Below are 22,496 nucleotides of genomic sequence, written 5' to 3' on the forward strand. Positions count from 1 at the left end.
ATTGTATTGACTAAATTGATCGCATTGGTTAGCTATGTTGACTGTTGAGTCTGGAACAGCTCAGTCTATTTTCTTCAGTCATTTCAATGATATTTATGAATATCTACCTCTCTTGTCATCTATCAAGATCTTTCAAGAATTATTAGATTACTTACAGGCCCTTCGGCCCAAAAAGTCCACACTGACCCGCCGAAGCGCAATCCACCACACCCATTCCCCTACATTTTCCCCTTCGCCGAACACTACGGACAATTTAGCATGGCCAATTCACCTCACCTGAATATTTTTGGACTGTGGGAGGAAACCAGAGCATCCGGAGGAAACCCACACAGACATGGGGAGAATGTGCCAACTCCACACAGTCAGTCGCCTGAGGCGGGAATTGAACCCAGGTCTCTGGCGCTGTGAGGCAGCAGTGCTAACCACTGTGCCACCATGGACTGGAGTGCATTGTGAATACAACAATGACTAAATGCAATCTTAAAGTTATCTTCTTTGTCTGCACTTAAATGCAGGGAAATGAAGGAAACTGACTCCAAAATCTTTATCTGGATCAATTGTGTCTTTTAATTGAATTCGTATCCAAGTATCCAACACTATCCATTTCAACTTTCTATCTTCCAAAAATCATATCATTAATTAGCATAAGTGTAAATTAACCCCAGGATTTTGTTTTATTTCTCTGACCTGCCCCTTGCAAATCTTTCATTATCCCTATCCACCCTGTTCTAATTAAATGGCACCAATTTTTTCAAAGCTTCTCTCATTTTTGTATGTAGCATTATTGTTTCATTGTGCTTAAAAAGTGGAGCTGTGAATTTAAGTTCTGTGTTGTGAGAATGCCCAATGTATTGTCATTGTACGATGCAACATTTTGCCTCAAATATAAGAATGATTAATCCCATTATCTATAGCCAAGATATTGCATTCCTGTGAGAAAGCAATGTGGCTTTAATGTTAGTGCTGACAAAAAAAGTCATTTACATAAACATAGTCCTTCTTGAACCTGTCAATCACTGACTATTTGCATCATGTTCAAAGGGGGACGATCCAAAACATTAAGATATGGTATAAAATCACAGATCAGCTCACTCTGAGTACACTTCTTGAGGAAGACCAGACTAGAAGAAGACAAACTGTTGAGGTAAGGTGACAATAGGGAGACAATATAAACTATTTTAAGGCAAATATCATGCAAACTGATAGCAGAAGCAATTGAGAAGAAGTTACTGGTAATTTAACAGAGAATGTGATGCACACAATATAACGAGTGTGAACCATTCACTGATTTTTGGGGATGATGAACTACCCTGTGAATTGTGATCCACCATAACTTGCTCGATGTTTTGTGCCACTCTGCTGATGGCTCTGTATAAACAGCAGCTCATTGTGACCTCCCTCTCAAGTTTCACAAAATTACTGCACGTTTTGCTGTAAGTTAAAGCTAGCACTTAACAGAGCCAGGGCTTTTTTTTTAAATGAGGTGCAAATTCTTGAAATGCCATTCAATATGTAGCCCAAAATGAGAACAACTGAAACTGTTGGGTCTCCTTCTTTTCAGAAATTGTTCCTTAGAGATTTTTAAAACTTACAAGCTGCAAATGTTTTCTGTCCTTTATCACTTTCATTCTTGCTCAGTCGTTTTTGCTTTCTCTACTTTTCTGGACCTGATTTGACTCTTACTCACTTTATTTCCTTCTCCATTGTCCCTCTGTTTGTTGATCTCTAAGTGAATTCATCAGGAAAGTTAAGTTTGACCTAGACATTCCTATTTCCAATTATTTGCAGCACAAATAGTTTTTGAGTTGAACAATAACTGGGAAAAGTTAAGGGAAATAACCTATCCACTTACACCCATCATGTCCTGTAAGAGAAAGAATGAAAATCAGAAACAAAAACGGAAATTACTGGAAAGGCTCAGCAAGTCTGCCTAGTTTTGTTGAGGGAGGTCATGTCCGAACAACTTGATTGAAGTTTTCGACGGGATGACCAGATATGTAGGTGAGGGCAAAGCATTTAATGTAGTCAACTTGTACTTCAGAAAGGCTTTTGATAAGTTCACTTATGGGAGACTGATAGCAAAGGTAAGAGCCCATGGGATCCAAGCAAATTTGGAGGGTGATATACTCGAGGTGTTTTTGTGACTAGAAACCTGTGTCCATTGGGTTCCTCAAGGATCAGTGCTGGGGCCCTTGATGTTCATGGTATATACAAATGATTTAGATTTGATATGTAGGAAGGTTCATCAGTAAGTTTGCGAATAATTAAGAAAAATTTGAAGGTGGTAGATAAAAGCGTGGCCTTAGGTTACAAGAGGGTTTAGATTGGCTGGTTAGATGGACTGATCAGTTGCAAATGGAATTCAGTTCCGATATGTGAGAGACACTTGTGCAGGACAAATAAGGCAAGGGAATACACGATAACCAGTAGGAGCCTGGGAACTGCCAAGGATCAGAGGGAACTTGGTGTGCACGTTCATCAGTCCCTTATGGTAGCAGGACAGGTGGATAAACTGGTTAAACAAGCATCTAGGATACTTACCTATATTAGACAAGGCATAGAGTTTAAGAGCAGGGAGGTTATGTTCTAACATAAAACATTAGCTATACCACAGCGAGAGTATTGTGTGTATTTCTGGAATCCACATTACAGGAGGATGTGATTGCACTGAAGAGGGTGGAGAGGTTTACTGGGATGTTGCCTGGGCTGGAGAGTATCAATTATTGAAGAGAGATTGGATGGGCTGGGGTTGTGTTCTCTTGAGCAGAGGAGACTGAGGGTGTACGTGATTGAGGTATATAAACATCCAAGGAACATTGACAGGATAGACAGAAAAGAACTTCTCCCTTTGGTGGAGAGATCAATGATTGGGGCATGACATAGATTGAAGATAAGGGGCAGCAGGTTTAGAGGGAATGTGAGGAAAATATTTTCCCTCAGAGGTTAGTGGATGCAGAACTCCCTCATAACATTTAAGGAGTATTTAGACGTACACTCGTGATGCCAAAGCTGACATGGCTATGAGCCAAGTGCTGGGATAATGGTCAGATGGTTGTTTTTGACTGGCATAGACTCGATGGGCAAAGGGTGTTTTTGTGTAGACTTCTCACCAAAGATTCTTCAAAACTGTAACAACAGTCAAGGTATCTTCAACCTCTCATCACAAACAATCCTTCAATCCCAGTGATTAAGAAAGTAAATATCCATTGAACTTCCTGTATGGAAAGTATATTCTTCCTTTGCACGAGACTCAAGCTGTACACAGTACTCCAGGTACAGTCTCACAAAGACTCTCTACAATTACAGCAAGACCACTCTACACCTGTACTCTAATGCCCTTGCAATGAGGGCCAACATGCTATTTATCTTTCCCACTCTTTCAGCATTTAAGAGTCTATCAAGGTAGATATTCAGCCCACCTGAATTCTCACTAAACTCTTTACATTGAATTGATGCCATTAAATACTGCAGACCTGTCTGTGGTCTATTTTCTCCCAATATTAACTCTCTATCCTTTTCCTGCTTCCCTCTTGCCTTGACACTGTAGGTGCCATCTGCCCGTTGTCTTTTCCTTACTGTTCCAAATTGAATGGTGATTTCTACAGAGGGGGAGATTGAAAGGAGCCACAAGAAATTAGGAAGAAATGTAACATCCTAGTTTTAAAAATTTAATTGGTTCAGATGCAGATTTCACAAATTCTCCATTTACTGAGAATAAGGTTGAAGGTTTTGTTCCATCAGAATGCCCACCATGAGGTGCTCTCTGCTTGTGGACTGGGTTTTGGTCTCCATGTTGGCTGCAGCCACTGTTTCCACATTTGATTCAACATTGGATGAAGCCTGGATCAACTGGAAATCATTGCATGGGAAGCAATATAAAATGGTAAGAGCTGGGCGACTGCAGTTCCACTGGGCAATTCAAAGCAGAACTTGTTTCTCAAGTTTTAGATTGTTTTAGAAAGGCCACTTTTTTGTGGTAAAACTGGTTTGTGCTCCCCAGGAAATGGCTATATTTGCTTCATCTTTTATATCAAAAACTTCTCTCCAGTAATTCTTAATTCTGTATAAAAAAAACACTGAGAATTATTTGTCTCTTTCTTAAGTTATTTTTTTTTCCTTTTATTACTGTCACACATCACTTCTAATTGCTCTTTCTCATTCACCTCCTCTCTATCTTTCTTCCCCTTGTGTTCATTTGTTCTTTCTTAGTCAAAATTATTTGTTCACTCCTCTTTATCTTACCTCCCTAAGGCTTTCCTTCCTCCTCCTTTCTAGTATTTGAAAGTGCTGGCGTGATGATAATAATTCATTTATTTTATCTTTTGCCCAAATTGATTCAATTGTTTCCACTGTGCTGAATGCATGCCTTCCCCTGCTCCTGGGATTCTTAATTCAGAAACACTGACTTTCTAAAATATTAATTGAAAATTGATAAAGAGGCAGATGATTTGATGGTGAATGTGTGCAAATCCCAAAAACCCATTACAGTGTTGGGTAGTTGATTTCCAATCTAGATAACACAGCTTTTAACCTGAGTGGATCCTCTGTACAGATGTAATATCAGTTCTGGTCATCACCCTACCAGAAGGATCAGAATTCTTTGGACAAGGTACAGGAAAGGTTTACCAGGATGTTGGCTGGCATTTTAGCTGTGAAGAAAGGTTAAATAGACTGGGTTTGTTTTCACTGAAATGCAGGAGGTTGAAGGGCAACCTGACAGAAGTTACAAGGTTGTGAATGGCATGGATAGAGTGAAAGTTTGAGACTTTATCCCAGAATTGGGGGGGGTCGGGGAGAGGTGGGGGCTGTCAATTACTAGGGGACACAGGTTCAAGGTGCGAGGGGGGAGTTTAAAAGTGATGCACGAGGCAAGTATTTTGCACAAAGAGTGTGAGTGCAACGTGTTGCCAGTGGAGGTGGTGGAAGCGTACACAATAGCAGCTTTCCAGAAACCTGGACGAATACATGAATAGGAAGGGAATAGAGGGATACGGATCCTGCAAGTGAAGATAGTTTTAGTATGGAAGGGCAAAGTGTGTCAGTCCAGTCTTGGAGGGCCGAAGGGCCTGTTCCTCTGGTACATTGGTCTTCGTTCTTTGTTCTTGTTCTTTGTTCTGAAAGTTAGAGCATTTTTCATCAATAATAAACAATTATTGTCAACAATTGGTGTAAAAATGATGTTCCTTGGATTTCCATAACCTACGTATGGAGAACTCGATGTAACTTCAATGTTGATCAGCATAATTTTAATTTTGAGGTAATTAATTAATCGCCTGTGTTCCAGCATCTGCATCTACCTGAATCTAGATTGTTTGTGTCTGAACAATCTTTACTGCCTGTGAGCTGAAGCCCATCAGTTCATGGTCAGTGTTCAGATGTAGCACCGTCTTTGTACTCACAGTGACAATAACAGCTGGGTCTTCAGTTGACTTGATGTAACCTTTTTTTCAGGCTGAGGAGGCCTACAGAAGAGCATTGTGGGAGGACAATGTGAGATACATTGAACGGCACAACATGGAGTATGCAATGGGAAAGCACACATTCACTGTGGGATTGAACCAATTTGGAGATCTGGTGAGTATAAATGTGTCTGGGATCTGTCGTGACTGGTCACTGAACAAACACTTCACCTTGATATATGGTTTAATTAGTTAGTATCACTGAAAGCCACTAGCTGTCATCTCCACCCTTTTCTCCTGCACTCACTCTTTCCCTTCTCATGAGCATTTGCTCTGAGTGTTATGCTGTCACAGATACATTAGAGTCATAGGGTCAGACAGCACAGAAACAGACCCTTCGGTCCAACCAGTCTATGCTGAACATAATCCCAAACAAGTCCCACCTGCCTACTGTTGGCTCCTATCCCTCCAAACCTTTCCTATCCATGTCCTTATCCAAATATCTTTAAAATGTTGTAATTGTGCCCACATCCACCACTTCCTCAGGAAGTTCATTCCACACGCGAACCACCCTCTGTGTAAAATATTTGCCCCCATGTCTTTTTTAATTTCTCTCCTTTCACCTTAAAATATAGCTCTAATCTTGAAATCCTGTATCCTAATATTTTTTTTGCCTTCTTTGCTGGCTCATTGGAAGGAAGAGCTCACAATCTCAGAAGACGTGGTGTATCAGTGGCTAGCACTGCTGCTTCACACCGCCATAGACCCACGTTCTATTCCAGCCTTGGGCGACTGTGTAGAATTTGCACATTCTCCCTGTGCCTGTGTGGGTTTCCTTCCACAATCTAACAATGTGCAGGTTAGATAAATTGCCCATAGTGTTAGATGCATTAGTCAGGGGTAAATGTGGGGAGTGGGTCTGGGTGGGTTACTGTTTGGAGGGTCGGTGTAGACTTGTTGGGCCAAATGGCCTGTCTCCATACTGTAGGGAATCTAATCTAATTTAGATGTAGCCATCTTCTGGTCCTGGTAAAGTTAAGATATATCGAACTCTGACCCAGTGAGAGCATTTGTCAGAGTAGGACCAGGGTTTAATTTACTGGTAATTCCTGAACAGGAAAAACATTCTTTGTATGAAATGAAATGATCATTTATTTTACACCAACAGAACATTTGTAGAGCCACATGGATATTGAATACAGTTAAAAATCACACAACACCAGGTTATAGTCCAACAGGTTTGTTTAGAAATACAAGCTTTCGGAGTGCTGCTCCTTCATCAGGTAACTAGTGAGACAGGATCATAAGACGCAGAATTTATAGTAAAAGATCAAAGTGTAATACAACTGATGCGATGTAATGAACAAACCGAGCTTGCTATGAAGTCTTTAATCACTTTGAATGGGTTGCAGGTTTTGATTCACTAATATGTAAATCCCAGGACCTCTTTCAAGTCACATTCCAAAAATAACTGAAGCTGACATCTCAGCTCAGACAATGCATTAAAGGTGTGAGGTTAGAGTCTGTCTGTATTCTAACCTTGAGTCAGACCGGTTCTATTTCCAAAGTAGGAATTTATAAAATGCCTACAGATTGTGTGCTTTGTGAACAAAATAGAATGTATCTGCAAATACAAATCTGCAAATGCAAATACACCCCCGAGACTTATCTGTGTGTGTGTGTGTAAGGGAGAGAGGGAAAGAGTGTGAGTGTGTGTGTGTGCCCGCACTTGATAGTGTGTGTGCAAGTTTGATGGAGTATATGCCTGTGAGAGGGTGTGCACATGAGTGTGAGTGTGGGTGTGTGTGTCTGAGAGAGATTGTGTGTATGAGAGAGACTCTGCATCAGTGTGTGAGTGTGTAGGAGTGTATGTATATGTGTGTGCTTGTGTCTGAGAGTGTCTCATGTAGTGGGTCACCTGTCGTATGACATGAACCAAGGTCCTGCTTGAGGCTATCCTCATGGTACCGAACTTGGCTATCAGCCTCTGCTCGACCACTCTGCGATGTTGCACATTGCGAAGTCCACCTTGGAGAATGGTGACCTGAAGAGCCAAGATCGAATGTCCCTGACCGCTGAAGTGTTCCCCGACTGGGAGGGAACATCCCTGTCTGGTGATTATTGCACGGTGTCCATTCATCTGTTGTCGTAGCCTCTGCTTGGTCTTGCCAATGTACCATGCCTCAGGGCATCCTTTCCTGCAGCGTATGAGATAGATAACATTGGTCGAGTCGATTGAGTACCTGCTGGGTACATGGGGGGGTGGTGTCCCCATGTGTAATGATAGTATCTGTGGTGACACTCTGACATGTCTTGCGGGTGTTGCCTTGAAAGGGTTGTACGGTTTTGTGGTCGATGTTGTCCTGACGGGTGGGCAGTTTGCTGTGAACAATGGTCTGTTTAAGGTAGGAGGTTACTTACAGGCGGGAGGTGGAGGTATAGGTAAGATCTTGGTGAGGTGCTCATCCTCATTGATAATGGGTTCATGTCACACTACAGGTGACCCCACTACACTATACATTCTCTCACAAACACTCACACATACACACACACTCTTACACACGATCATAATCACATACTCACGCAGCCCCTCTCTCATACACACGCTTTCTCTCAGACACACACTCAACCCCCTGCCCAGACTCATATTCACACTCACACCCTCTCACAAGCATGTACTCCATTACACTTAGGCACACACTCCATCAAGCGCATGCGCACACACACACACATTCTATCTCTCTCTCTCACGCACACAAGTCTATGGGTGAATTTGTCAGTCCATGTGGCATTTTATAAATTCCTACTTTGGAAATATAACTGGTCTGACTCGAGATTGGAATACATACAGACTCTAACCTCATGCCTTTAATGCATTGTCTGAGTTGTAATGTCACCTTTTTTTATAAAACTTATCTTTTTTTATAAAAACGGGTTTTTTATGAAATGTTATCTCACAATTGTGACTTGAAAGAAGTTCTGGGATTTACATATTAACGAATAGAAACCAGCAACCCATTCGAAGTGATTAAAGATTTACCAGCAAGCTAGGTTTGTTCAATTCATCGCATCAGTTATAAGTCACTGTGATTGTTTACTATAAATTCTATGTCCTATGATCCTGCCCCACTAGCTACCTGACAAAGGAACAGCGCTCCAAATGGTTGTACTTCCAAATAAACCTGTTGGAATACAACCTGATAGTGTGTGTTTTTTTTAACATTGTCCACCTCAGTCCACCTCTGGCACCTCCACATCATATTTAATACAGGAAATGTAGGATCTGTAGTTGTCTTTAGAAGGTAACATACAGAAACCAGAAAAATCATACAATCCAGCCATTTACAATGTAATGTTCCTCAGTCCCCTCTTCTCGCCTGAGCAATTACTCCCTTTCCTTTCTCCAAACAACCCTAAGAACATAAGATTTAAATCCCAGAATCCCTACAGTTGGGAAACAGGCTCTTTGGTCCCACAATTCTACACCGACCCTCTGAAGAGTAACCCACCCAGACCCATTCCCCTCCCCTATTATCCTATATTTACCCCTGACCAATGCACCTAACCTACACATCCCCAAAAACTATGGGCAGTTTTGCTTGGCCATTTCACCTAACATGTACATCTTTTGATTGTGGGAGGAAACCTGAGAACCCAGAAAAAACCCACTCAGACACTGGGAGAATGTGCAAACTCCACACAGACAGTTGCCCAAGGCTGGAATTGAACCCTGGTCCATGGAGCTGTGAGACAGCAGTGCTAACCACAGAGCCACTGTGCCAAGTTGCTACAATACAAAACATCAGCTCCTTATTTCTCAAATTGCTAGAGAACAATTAGGCCATTTGGCCCATTGGGTCTACTCCATCATTGAACCAATCATTATTCCTCTGCCTCTGCCGTACCTGCTCCCAGGAGGAGCAATTCCACTCCAGGACATTCCAGATGTCCTCCTGTTTCAAGGACCACTATCTCCGCTTCCACATGATCAACAATGCCATCAATTGCAACTCCTCCATTTCCTGCACCTTTATTCTTGAACCACATCTCTCCAACAACAACAAGAATAAACCCCCCCTGACCTCACATTCCATCTCACACTATCTTCGGCCATTTTCACCAACTTCAGTCAGACCCCACCACCAGAAATATATTTCCATCCTCACGCCTATCTGCGTTCTGCAGAGACCATTCCCTCCGTGACTCCCTTGTTAGCTCCACGCTCCCCACCACCCGAGCGCCAACTCAAGGAACATTTCAGGGAAATCTCCGGGTCACACAAACCAAACAACCCCACCGCCCTGTGACTGACCACTTCAACTTCCCCTCCCAGTCCCCCAAGGACATGCAAGTCCTGGACCTTCTCCACCACCAAATCAAAGTCACCCACTGACTGGAGGGAGAACACCTCATCTTCTGTCTTGGGGCTCTACAACCACTCAGCATCAACAGTATCCAAATCTCCCCTCCTCCCCACCTTATCCCAGATCCAACCTTCCAGATCAGCACCGCCTTCTTGAACCATCCTCCCTATCCATCTTCCTTCCCAACTATCCACCTTTCCCCCAGCCTCACCTCCATCCCCCTATTTATCTCTCAGCACCCTTCCCCCTACATTCCTGATGAAGGGCTTATATGCTTGAAACATTGACTCTCCTGGTCCTTGGACACTGTCTGACCAACTGTGTTTTTCCAGCACCACACTTTTCGACTCTGACTCTCCAGCATCTGCAGTCCTCACTTTCTCCTGATAGTTTCTCACCCCTGTTCTCCTGCCTACTCTCTGTAACCATTGATCCCCTTACTAATCAATAATCTATCTCTGTCTTAAACACATTCAATGACTTGGATCCACAGCCTCCTGTGGTAATGACTCACTGCTTCTGGCTGCAAGAATGTCTCCTCCTCTCAGTTCGACAGGGTGGCCATTTGTATAGGTCTAGTCGGTGGACCTGGGATTCCTCCTCCCACTGTGCACCCAACCCAGGAACACGCAAGGACCTCATTCTCTCAGCAATCTGTGTCCTTTAATTTTTTCCTACCAAAATGCACTGGCTCACACTGACCCATACAGAAATGAATGCGCCAGGTGGATGCTCAATTTGCAAGTTTGTTAATGGTTAATTATATCATATTGCACTCTTCATGAATATAAGCCAATTCATCCAGTTTGATGTGATCAGCATATTTGGAATTTGCACTTTCAATCTTAGATTCCAGATCATTCACATAAATATTGATTCTTGTAGGGTATCTTCCTAACTGATAGATGCCCTTATTCCATGCTTTCTGATACTTCTAATCTATTAATAATATTTTATCTTGATTTTTCTAGACCACGGAGGAGTTCAATCAGCGTTTCAATGGATTTAAAGAAAACGAGATTGATCACACAGTGTGTGAACCCTTTGCAGCAACGAATCATGTTAAATTGCCTCAGAGAGTTGATTGGAGCACAAAGGGTTTTGTTACCGGAGTGAAGAACCAGGTGAGATTAAAAATCACACAACACCAGGTTACAGTCTAACAGGTTTAATGGGGAGCTCTAGATTTCAGAGCGCCGTTCCTTCATCAGGTGGTTGTGGAGACACCCCAGTCCAACACAGGCATCTCCAAATCAGGTGAGATTAGACAGACTTCATACAAACCTTACTCAAGGCCCATGTAGAAAATCCCCAATCTATATTATTAGCTCAACATGGAAAACAATGGCATGGAAATGTGTAAAGAAACCAATAAAAGAGTAGAAACTTCATGTGGTAAATTGAGTAATGCATTTCTAAACCTTTTTTACATGGAGGGAGACAAATTCCAATGTTCTTTCTCTCTCAGATGTGTATTGTAGACATATATTTGGGTTTGGAAAAGGAGGAGAAGGTTAGGATAAGAGTTAAGGGATAACTCGCTATGTCCCAGGGATCAGAAATCCCCTCCTTCTCCCACTCATGTGGACATTCTCTCCCTCTCCTGCTCACAATCACTCTCTTCTAGTCCCACTGTGAACCCTCACTCACCCTCCCTTATTTCCTCATTCCCTCATACATGCTCTCCCTCATTAACTCACACAATACACGACTTCTTACTCACACAGATACACTGTCTCTCACTCTCATACATACACACTCCCTCACAATCACACACCCCCACTTACACTCCCTTATGCACGCACTGTTTCAAACTTACACATACACTCTTTTACACACTCACTATTGAGCCTGTCCTGATCAACCATGGGAGGGACATGGCCTCTGAGTGCAGAAGCATCTCTTCACAGAGTCGTCCACTTGTACCTCTTGTGTTTGCAAAGCTGTTGGCAGACCAGACAGAACTCTTTGGTGGGCCACAGTATTGGACAAGGCTGGTCTAAAGTAATGGGGCATGTGAAAGGGTGATGATAAACATTTACATCCGTAACTGGTCTGACCTACATCTGTCTCCAGACCCTCTGGGCAATTAGGGTTGTGTAATAAAGGGTAGGATTATTTAACTGGGACAGTATGAACTTCCAGTGAACATTCCTGATCTCTGCCTGATGTATATAAAATATTAACAGAGGTCCTGAAGATGAGTTTAAACAATTAATTTCTGTTGTTTCTCTGAGGTTTCCGACAGTCTTCTGCGAGTATGGTGAGCAATCAGAAAGGCCCTGTCCTCCCAACCCCATCCACCAGACCACCATGTCACAAGGGTGTGTGTAGAAATGGAATGTGGTGCCAACTGGTGGCCAGGACAAAGATCTGCAATTGTTGCAGTCAGATTTGTGGGCCCCAGGCTGATATTCACAAACCAATTACAATTAAGAATAACATAAAATCAAGTCTATGTGCTTTAATTCATGTGATTTGTGGTTGACTGCAGAAAGTCTGTCACCAGTGAAGGTTCCTGTCTGTCAGGTAATCTTGCCGAGTCCCACCTCCCAGTGGTTGGAGACGTAATAATATGTTTGGGTACATATTGTAGGATTCACATGAATGTAGGATTTCTTCTGGAAGCCACGTTTGAGAAAGGTTGACTCAGAAATTGGCTTAGCTGAGCACGGGGTCTGGTTTGCTGTAGAGAGAGAGAGACATCTCCAGTTACTATTGTTAATAGAAGACGAGATTTTTCCAACTGCCATGTTAACAGGTGAGTAGATTTTTACAGACTGTTACTGAACGAGCTTTCCCCAGACTAAAACACGGCCATCCAAAGTTGGTTAAATTGTTCAGGAGCCAGGGGTTTGTTCTCTTGACTGTGCTACTGGGTGAATCACTTTAGTTCACAAGATAGTTTCTATACTAACACTTCTGACACTTATCCATTGGTATGAGACAAATGACCCCAATCGTGCTCCTTGCAGCACATTAAGCTCGAATAACACTCTGTTCCAAAATTGCCATCTCATCTGTTGGTCTTTTTTATGTCTGTGGGCTGCAAGGTCACAGTGCAAAGTGTGTCACATGGGAGAGTTATATAACCTCTGTTCTGGTTACAGCTGATTGAAACTTTCCTTCCTTTTACTGTGCTGAGGATTTCCCTCTTATTTCCAGTCTCTAACTAAAGTGGAACAATTGTAAAACAAAGGACCCTTTGCACAAACTTGACATTTGAGCAATCTTTGGCAGAAGGGGATCAGTTAGCGCAGTTGGCTGGACAGCTGGTTTGCAATGCCGAATAATATTAACAGCTTGGGTTCACTTCAGCATTAGCTAGGTCTCCCCTTGCCCGAGGCCTGGTCACACTCAGATTAAACCATCTCTCTCTAACAAGGGAGCAGCCCCATGGTCTGATAAGACTAGGACAACTTTACTTTTACCTTGGCACAGTCCCATCCTTGAAATGTACATAATAAAAAGGTTTTGATGAGAGTGGCCTAATGAAAAGGCTCTTTGTCGTAGCAGGCTGTATCACAGGTTTATTTTGGTATCGTTTACAGCTTGTAGTTTGACAGAGAAAAACCCTGCAGCACTTTGTTAGATAAGATCAATTAAATGTGTGGTTTACAAGTGCCCCTAATGTGAGAGTTAAGAGGCCCACATGGTTCAGAGCTTCCAACAGGTTAAATACTTATATGTTTCCATGTAGAAGATAACACAAATGTTTGTCTACTCTCTGTCATTGTTCAGGGACTGTGTCTCTCATGCTGGGCTTTCAGTGCAACTGGATCACTTGAAGGACAGCTTTTTAAGAGAACAGGAAAGCTGATTCCTCTGAGTGAGCAGAACTTGGTTGACTGTGATCGGAAAAGCCATGGATGTAATCGTGGATTTGTACATAGTGCTTTGGAGTATGTAAAACAAAATGGGATTAACTCTGAATTTTCCTATTCCTACACAGCCGAGGTAATCTTGAAATTAATTCATGTGTTTTTAGGAAGTAATTGAAATTGTTTCTCATTATTTAATTAGCTCTCTCTTTTTAATTTAAATATTGAGGTGTGAATGTTTTTTTTATAATTTAGCAAGGTGAATGCCACTTTAACAGAAGTGATATTGTCACCCGTTGTGCGTGTGTGAAATGCATTCAACAAAATTCTGAGCATCAACTCGCTGCAGCAGTGGCTCAGGTTGGACCCATTTCTGTTGCTGTCGATGCAAATCACACATCTTTCCAACATTATAAAAGCGGTAAGAAACAAAATTCATTCACGCTTGGAATACTGTTCAAAACTAAAGATTTTTTATATTCAATGTGCTATCCATTTAGAAGATATTTGGCCTCATCGTTGTAAATGCAGGACAAAAGTTTATTGGAAATACAGTTCATTATTAAAACTCAGAATGCCCTTGTCATTCAAAACACAAATCTCCCTTTTGTTCCCCCCAATTGTTGAAATATTCAGTGGGACTTCCCATGGTTCAATGCTAAGAGCGCTGATGCTTTCAGTCTGCATTCGTGATGTGGCCTCAATTTGTAAATAATTTGAAGTGGAGTGAACAGTCCAAAGATGGCTTGTTGTGGGTAAATCATTACAAGTTGCCTTTAATTCAGTTACTTATTAAGAAATCACACAGACAATCAAGTACTGAAACAACAATTTAATGTTAATTCGATGTAGCAACCAAGATAAGGTCCCTCAAGTAAGCAAGCTCAGCCTCATAACCTGACTTGGTGACTACCTGATTAATGGTGAAATCTGGCCAGGATCCCAAGCAAAAGTGTCTGTCTCTGGAAGTGTCCAGGGATTGATCCTTGTACAGTGTTGTTCTTCAAAGGTCACTAAGGTGGAGTTCTGGAGTTTGATTCTTTCACACATTTTCGTCCTTCTGTCTCTGTGGACTCATATTAACGATTTTTCTTTAAATGTCCTTTCATCCCGATTACTACAAATCTGCAGCTTGCCTTATTATCAGAAGTCGCTTCTTTGTTCCTTGTTACATTTGGTATTAACTGTCTGTTCAAAGACACAGCTTTCCTGTAGTTAACTCCTTCAATTCTTCTGCATGACAATCAGTTGCCCTTGTGACATAAAGCATCCAGTTTCTCAAGCAGGCACCAAAGCAGTTTTATTGAAATAATCTTGACTCCCTCCTTTCCAAGACATGATGAACTTGTTTATAAGTTTGTCCTCGTCCTTTATCAGTTTATTTCAGTTGGATTTCTTCCTGATTCTTTACAGACATAAGTTTATCTTTTGTTGATTCATTCCATCCTTGCACAGTTATTAAAGTTCTGAAGTCAATAAGACTTAAAGAGGACATGGGTTAAAATGAAAGAGAGAAACGGGCAGATGAAACGAAACACACAAAATGCATTTTCTTTGGAAGAATGAGGAGGGACCACCGATAAAAAATAATGCCATTTTACAGAGGATAAAGTAACAGAGCCTTAGCGTGTTTTGTCTGTTAATTTTGAAAATGGCAGACAGATTTTAAAAAAAGGATGATAAGCACATCATAATTCTGAGCTTTATGAATAAAGGTATAAATATGATGAGATAAAAGGAGACTTTGTCTGTGATGCATGTCAGATTAATTCTTCAAGCAAGGGCCAGTTGAGAGAGAAAATGAAGAAGGAAATAAAATTGCCAAAGACAGAATGAGAATAGAATTGCAGTTAATATCATAGAGTCATAGAAATGTACAGCACGGAAACAGACCCTTCAATCCAACCCGTCCATGCTGACCAGATATCCTAACCTAATCTAGTCCCATTTGCCAGCATTTGGCCCATATCCCACTAAACCCTTCTTAGTCATAGACCCATGCAGATGCCTTTTAAATGCTGCAGTTGTACCAGCCTCCACCACTTCCTCTGGCAGACTGCACACACCACCTTCTGCATGAAACGTTACCCATTAGATCCCCTTTATATCTTTCCCCTCTCACCCTAAGCCTATGCCCTCAAGTCTTGGACTCCCCCCACCCACTCCCCCCAGGTAAAAGACTTTGTCTATTTACCCAATCCATGCCCCTCATGATTTTATAAATCTCTATAAGGTCACCTGACAGATTCCGACGCTCCAGGGAAAACATCCTTCCAATAGGAGGGAGACCAGAATTTCACGCAATATTCCAATGGTGGCCTAACCAATGACCTGTACAGCTGCAACATGACCTCCCAACTCCTGTACTCAATACTCTGACCAGTAAAGGAAAGTATACCAAATGCCTTCTTCACTATCCTATCTACCTGTGACTCTCCTTTCAAGGAGCTATCTGCCACACATCAGCTCATTATCCCATCTGATCAAGATTCCATTGTACTATGAGGTAAGCTTCTTCAGTGTCTACTGCACCTCCAATTTTGGTGTTGTCGTCTGCAAACTTACTAACTATATCTCCTATATTCACATCCAAATCATTTATATAAATGACAAAAAGTAGTGGACCCAGTATCGATCCTTGTGGCACTCCATTGGTCACAGCCTTCCAGTCTGTAAGGCAACCCTCTACCACCACTCTCTGTTTTCTACATTTGAGCCAGTTCTGTATCCAAATGGCTAGTTCTCCATGTTTTCCATGAGATCTCACCTTGGTAACCCATCTCCCATAGAGAACCTTATCGATGGACTTGCTGAAGTCCATGTAGATCACATCCACCATTCTGCTATCATCAATCCTCTTTCTTACTTCTTCAAAAAAGTTTGTGAGACATGATTTCCCACACACAAAGCCATGCTGACTATCCCTCGTCAGTCCTTGTGTTTCCAAATTCACGTGAATCCTGTCCCTCAGGATTCTCTCCAACAACTTGCCCACTGCGGATACCAGTCTGTAGAACCCTGGCTTTTCCTAACCATCTTTCTTAAATAATGGGACCATGTTAGCCAACCTCCAGGCTTTCAGCACCTCACCTTTGTCTATTGATGATACAAATATTTCAGCAAGGAGCCCAGCAATAAGTAAACCTAAGAATATTTAGTGAACATATAAAGCAAGTGGTAAGAGATATTAGTTATAAATTTACCAATCTTAGACACTGCCCTTTCCTGACTAATTACTGACAGATCCCAAAAACCAGACAATTTAATTCAGCTCCAGTTAGGAGATCAGAATGTTCTATTTGATTGTTATTTTATCAGTTACTCTGTGACTTCCATGTCCTTGGATGTAAAGGTTCAAAGCCTGGGAATTTTCTGAAACGTGTTTAAAATTAATTTCTTGCACAGATAATATATTTGTACTCTATGCAGGTATTTATTATGAGCCAAACTGCAGCAGCACAAAACTTACTCATGCAATGCTAGTGGTTGGATATCAATACGATCATCAGGGGAATTATTGGATTGTTAAAAACAGGTAAACCCACAAAATATTCAGAAACACATAAATGTGTATTAATTCTCACTGAGTTTAACTTACCTACAATTACATTTTTCTTTTTAAATATTGTATCTCATTGAGTCATAGAAAGGTTTATAGAATCATGCAGCATAGGAGCAGGCCCTTTGGTCCTCCATGTCTACACTGACCAACACACACCAAACTACACTAATCCCATTTACCTGCTCTTGGTCCATAGCCGACTATGCCCTGGCATTTTGAGTGCGTATCCAGGTGTTCCTTAAATATTGTAAGACGACCTGCCTTCACCTCCCTCTCAGGCAGCACATTCCATTCTTCTACCACATGTCGGATGATTTTTCTTTTTACAGATATCCCCTAAACTACTTATTCCTTAAACATTTTGCTATCTGGTGTTAGAAATGTCTGCCATGAGGAAAAGATTCTCACAATCTGCTCTGTTTGTGTATATCTCAATCAGATCTCCCCTCAGCCTCCTTCGCTCCAAGGAAAACAAACCCAGTCTCTTCTCATAAGTAGGGCTTTCTATCCCAAGCACCATCCTGGTGAATCTCCTCTGCACCTTTTCCAATGCAATCACATCCTTCTGATGGTGTGGTGAGCAGAACTGCACTCAGTGTTCCACTTGTAGCCTAATAAATGGTTTATAGGGAGGAACCATATCTGTACTGGTTTTGGAGTTTAATATTTTCAGTGTGGGTTAGCACCAGGACTGCACAGTGTGTGTTCTTACCTTGCTTCCTCATTTTTCTGTTCAACTCCATAATTTGTGACTTCCCCTCTTGCCCTAAACCATCCATCGAACTTCCAGCAATTATCCAAGCCAACCCGAGCCGTAACAGCCAGTGGTTCACTCAGAGAGAGAAAGTTTCATATTTCAAGTGCAACATGACTTAGTTGCTCTTTTTAATTGTTGCCAGAGGGAGAAAATGAGTGGACTGGATGGTAAGGTTGCATAAATCAAAAGATAAAAGCTGGTAAAGGAGGGATTGAGATACAAAATCAGTCTAATGATAGGTGTGAATTGAAGGAAATAGGTTAGTCCTGTTGAGAACAAAGACAATGACACACAAACAAGACATGGGAGTGAGGGTTGGGGAAGGAAGTGGTGCAGTGGAGGTCGAACCAAAATGGGGGTCAGTGTTCATACCTTGAAGTTGAATTCAATGTTGAGTCCTGAAGGCTGTAAAGTGCTTAAGTGGAAAATGAGGTGTCGTTCCTCACTGCAGCAAGCCTGAGATGAAAATATTAGCATAGGAGCAGCATGGTGTATTCAAATGGCAAGGAACGAGAAAATCAAGATCATCGCAGCCTGCATTTAGTTTGGCCGATGTTGAGCAAACCACATTGTGAGCAGCGTACACAGTCGGTTAGATTGAAAGAAGTACAAATGAATTGCTGTTTCATTTGGAAGGTGTGTTTGGGGCCTTGGACAGGGAGTAGGTAAAAAGACAAGTTTTATACCTTCAGTGATGGCATGGGAGTGTGCCAGGGCAGGGAAGAGTGTGGATACATGGGAAAGAAGGACTAGGAGCGATGGAGAGGCGGGATTGGTCCCAGTGGAATGCTGATAGTGAAGGGGAGGGGAAGATGTGTTTGGTGGTGGTATCCTAAATTGCCCGTAGTGTAAGGTAAGGGGTAAATGTAGGGGCATGGGTGGGTTGCGCTTTGGCGGGTCGGTGTGGACTTGTTGGGCCGAAGGGCCTGTTTCCACGCTGTAATGTAATCTAATGTAATCTTAAAAAAAATCTAATCTAGTGGGATGGAAAGGGAGAACAAGGAGAACTCTGTCATTGTTCTGGGAAGGAGGGGAAGAGGTGAGCATAGAAGTGCAGGAGATGAGTCAGACATGCCTTAGGACTCGGTCAGCCCCAGTGGAGAAAATCCTTTGTTGACCTGTTGGAGCCACCATCTCACTCAGACCCTCACCATCTGCACCTCAAGTATCACTGCCTTTCATCTCCCATACTACCCACCTCTCTCTCTCTCTCTCTCCAGGAGAAAACTATCCACAATAGGGCAGAATGACTCAAGGAGTGCGGTAGATTTCCTGACATTAAGCTCCGCCCTAAAGTCCCCCATAGGCTCTCTGGCTGTTCCAGTGTCCCATGCACCAAGATTGGCATTAACAAACTGATCATGGCATTAACCGTGGGCGGCACCGTGGGCGGCACGGTGGCACAGTGGTTAGCACTGCTGCCTCGCAGCGCAAGAGACCCGGGTTCAATTCCCGACTCAGGCGAATGACTGTGTGGAGTTTGCACGTTCTCCCCGTGTCTGCGTGGGTTTCCTCCGGGGGCTCCGGTTTCCTCCCACAGTCCAAAGATGTGCAGGTCAGGTGAATTGGCCATGCTAAATTGCCCGTAGTGTTAGGTAAAGGGGTAAATGTAGCGGTATGGGTGGGTTACGCTTCGGCGGGTCGGTGTGGACTTGTTGGGCCGAAGGGCCTGTTTCCACACTGTAAGTAATCTAATCTAATCTAATGTAAGTAATCTAATCTAACCTCTGATTCCCAAGATTACTACTGCACTTGGATCTCAAAGGCCCATGCAGCTGGAATGAATATTCAAGGGACTGCTTGTCTTCCCTACCTCATTATAAAGAGAAGATCCTTCTGTGACCATCCCAAGCAGCTGACCATGTCCAAGCCCCTGAACTGGTATCAGAGGTTACCCTGAGGTTTCATGCGGAGACCCCCCTCACTGACTGAAAGCTGTCACCTTCCAGACTGAGACTGCTGACAATCTGCTGGCTGTGTGTTTGTGTGTGTGTGTGTGTGTGTGTGTGTGTGTGTGTGTGTGTGTGTGTGTGTGTGTGTGTGTGTGTGTGTGTGTGTGTGTGTGTGTGTGTGTGTGTGTGTGTGTGCTAAATCAGACAGCAGTACTGTAAGCCTTATATCTCCGCATCCAGGGAGGCTCAGAGTCAGTGAGCACTAAAAGAGTCCTTTTAAGATTCCACCTGATGGTTTTTTGCCATTCATTGAAATATTGTACCAAATCTCGATGGATTTCAATGGGACGTCCTGTCCAGTTGCTTTAATGACTGAAGAGAGACCATGTGGCTCACTTGATCTCCTTTTGATATTCCAGTTGGGGGAAGGTGAGGTCTATCCAAATACTCAATGCTGCTCTGCGAAAGTAGGTTTGGGAAATCTGATTCAGTATCAAACTTGTATCAAACTTGGTTCTCTCTTCACATCCTGATATCAGTTGCCACCATTTACAATAGCAACCAGGGTGTCTAATCATCTACCTGCTCATACCCTGAGCTGCTTCTTCTGAACATTGTGTCACAATGAGAACAACAAGGCCCAGGCAGACACTCGAGTGAAGCACTGAGTGAGAGTGCTACTCAATGTCCAACGTTGCTCTTTGGTAAAACAATAATCTGATGTTGAAACGTTCAGTTAGTTAAATGTTCTGTTTAAAGGTGTGTTTGAGTGGAAATCTAACATAGTGCTCTCTTACATTTTAGTTATGGAACAGATTGGGGCATGAATGGCTATATCAAAATGGCCAAGGACAGGGGCAATCACTGTGGAATCGCCAAATATGCACTTTACCCTGAGATGGAAATCTCAAAGTGCCAACGCTAACATTGGATAAAACCAACCAAAAAGAATCAATTGCTTGCCTGGTGCTGCTGAGTGTCTGTCTACTCTTTATTAGTATCTGTCTTGCTGCATCTCTGCATTGATAATGCTGCTTTAATCACTTCTGGATGTTCCAAAAGGCTTTGATTAATGAAGGATAGTCACAGTTGCCGTGTGAGAAAATACACCATCTAATTTGCATAAAAAACATAATCATGATATTAACAGCCCAATAATCTGTTTTACGAGAGTTTATTCAGAAAACATGATGGTGAGGAAAACCTGCAAATCCTTCTCTGTCATGGGACTTTGTATGTTTGTCTGAAAAAGTTTCCATTTAACAGCTAACCTGGAAGTGAACATGTCTAATCCTGCACTACTCTTGTAATAGCTTCAATTGTATGATCAAATCTCGAAATCAAATTTGACCTTCTGACTTTCTGCTTTAGAAATAAGAACATTATCTCCTTGACAATATTGATAAGACACTGACCTGTACAGAGGAACCTCGATTATCCGAAGGACACGGGTGGGGAGTAATTCCAGATAACCAAATATCAGGTTATTTAGTTCAGCCAAGCATCGGGACCTTGCAACATTGCTGGATAATCCAATATTTGGATAATCGAATGCCGGATAACTGAGGTTCCTCTGTAAATGTTTTATTGGGAAAGAGGGTGAAAATCTGTTTTCAATAAATGAAACATAATAAATGCATGTGCTTGAATAGTAAGATAAACAGCAAGGCCATTGCCCGTTGTGCACAGTAACAGGGAATGACTACATTGTCTAACATTCAGGTAATGGCCTGAAGATGTTATTTGTGCAAAGCATTGGATATAAAGTGTGACAGCAATCAATTTGTGGGTCTTGGTTTTCTCTTAAACATTGGATTGTTACAAAATGCAACAAATAGTTTTTCAGCAAATCAGCCTACGTTGCTTATTCTCCATAAGAGGCATAGTTCTAATTTCATCCAAATAGTTCCATATTCCTATATCCCATTTCATTCAACCCACCAGCTAACCACTTCTGGAATGTTGATTTGCTAAACCCAGAATTTGTTGCACTCACCAAATTCACAACCTTCGCCTTAAGCATTTGCCTGTTCTAATGTAGTTGTGCAATCATGTCCATTTTGTTCCCATCTTCATAATTATAAACACAAAATTACTGAATAATCTTCAATATCGCAATATAAACTGATCCAATTTTTCAAGTCATTCTGTGCACACATATTCTTACACAGCAGGTAGTACCCAATCTATTATTTCAACATCCTTCCTGAGAGTGGAATGCACTGTTACATAGAATTCCCCCAACTATATTTATTGGAAGGAATTACCTTTCATGGCTTCAGTTCCATTCCAGCACAAGGATTTCTGGTGTTCCCTGAGGGTCTGTCCTTGGCTTTCCCCCCTCCCCCACCTATTTCTAATCTACTTGAAGCCCCATGGTGATAACATTGACAAACACTGTTATATTCCACTTAGACACTGAAATCAACTAGATGAATCTCATCAGAATATTTCTGAATCCCACCACTGTCTTTAACTTGTCAGATTGATTGCAATACAGGAAGACAGAGATTTCCTCCTGCTAAATATTGTGATGCCCAAAATATTGCGGGCTCTGCCACAATCTTGAATTCAGAGCCATCAATTCCTTCCCTCTCCCTGACTGCTGTGAAATCAAACTGTACTCTTCTCAATCCAGGTGTTATATTTGACTCCAAGCTGTGCTTTTGCCTGCACATATGTGCTAAGCTCTGTACTCCTA

General features: G+C 42.1%; 1 protein-coding gene across 1 annotated transcript; it reads left to right on the forward strand.

The window, feature by feature from the left end:
- The first annotated feature begins 1,098 nt into the window (after window positions 1–1,098).
- Window positions 1,099–21,571, forward strand: LOC122565185 (cathepsin L2-like). Its single transcript, XM_087976242.1, has 8 exons — window positions 1,099–1,144; window positions 3,742–3,883; window positions 5,452–5,574; window positions 10,735–10,887; window positions 13,505–13,720; window positions 13,840–14,005; window positions 17,014–17,119; window positions 20,600–21,571. The coding sequence occupies exons 2-8, from the start codon at window positions 3,743–3,745 to the stop codon at window positions 20,718–20,720; spliced, it is 1,026 nt and encodes a 341-aa protein (XP_087832368.1). The 5' UTR covers window positions 1,099–1,144; window position 3,742; the 3' UTR covers window positions 20,721–21,571.
- The last annotated feature ends 925 nt before the right edge of the window (window positions 21,572–22,496 follow it).

The sequence above is a fragment of the Chiloscyllium plagiosum genome, unplaced genomic scaffold, assembly GCF_037043375.1.
Source record: "Chiloscyllium plagiosum isolate Xiang-an unplaced genomic scaffold, Cpla_swu_hap1 HiC_scaffold_28, whole genome shotgun sequence".
Taxonomy (NCBI): Eukaryota; Metazoa; Chordata; class Chondrichthyes; order Orectolobiformes; family Hemiscylliidae; genus Chiloscyllium; species Chiloscyllium plagiosum.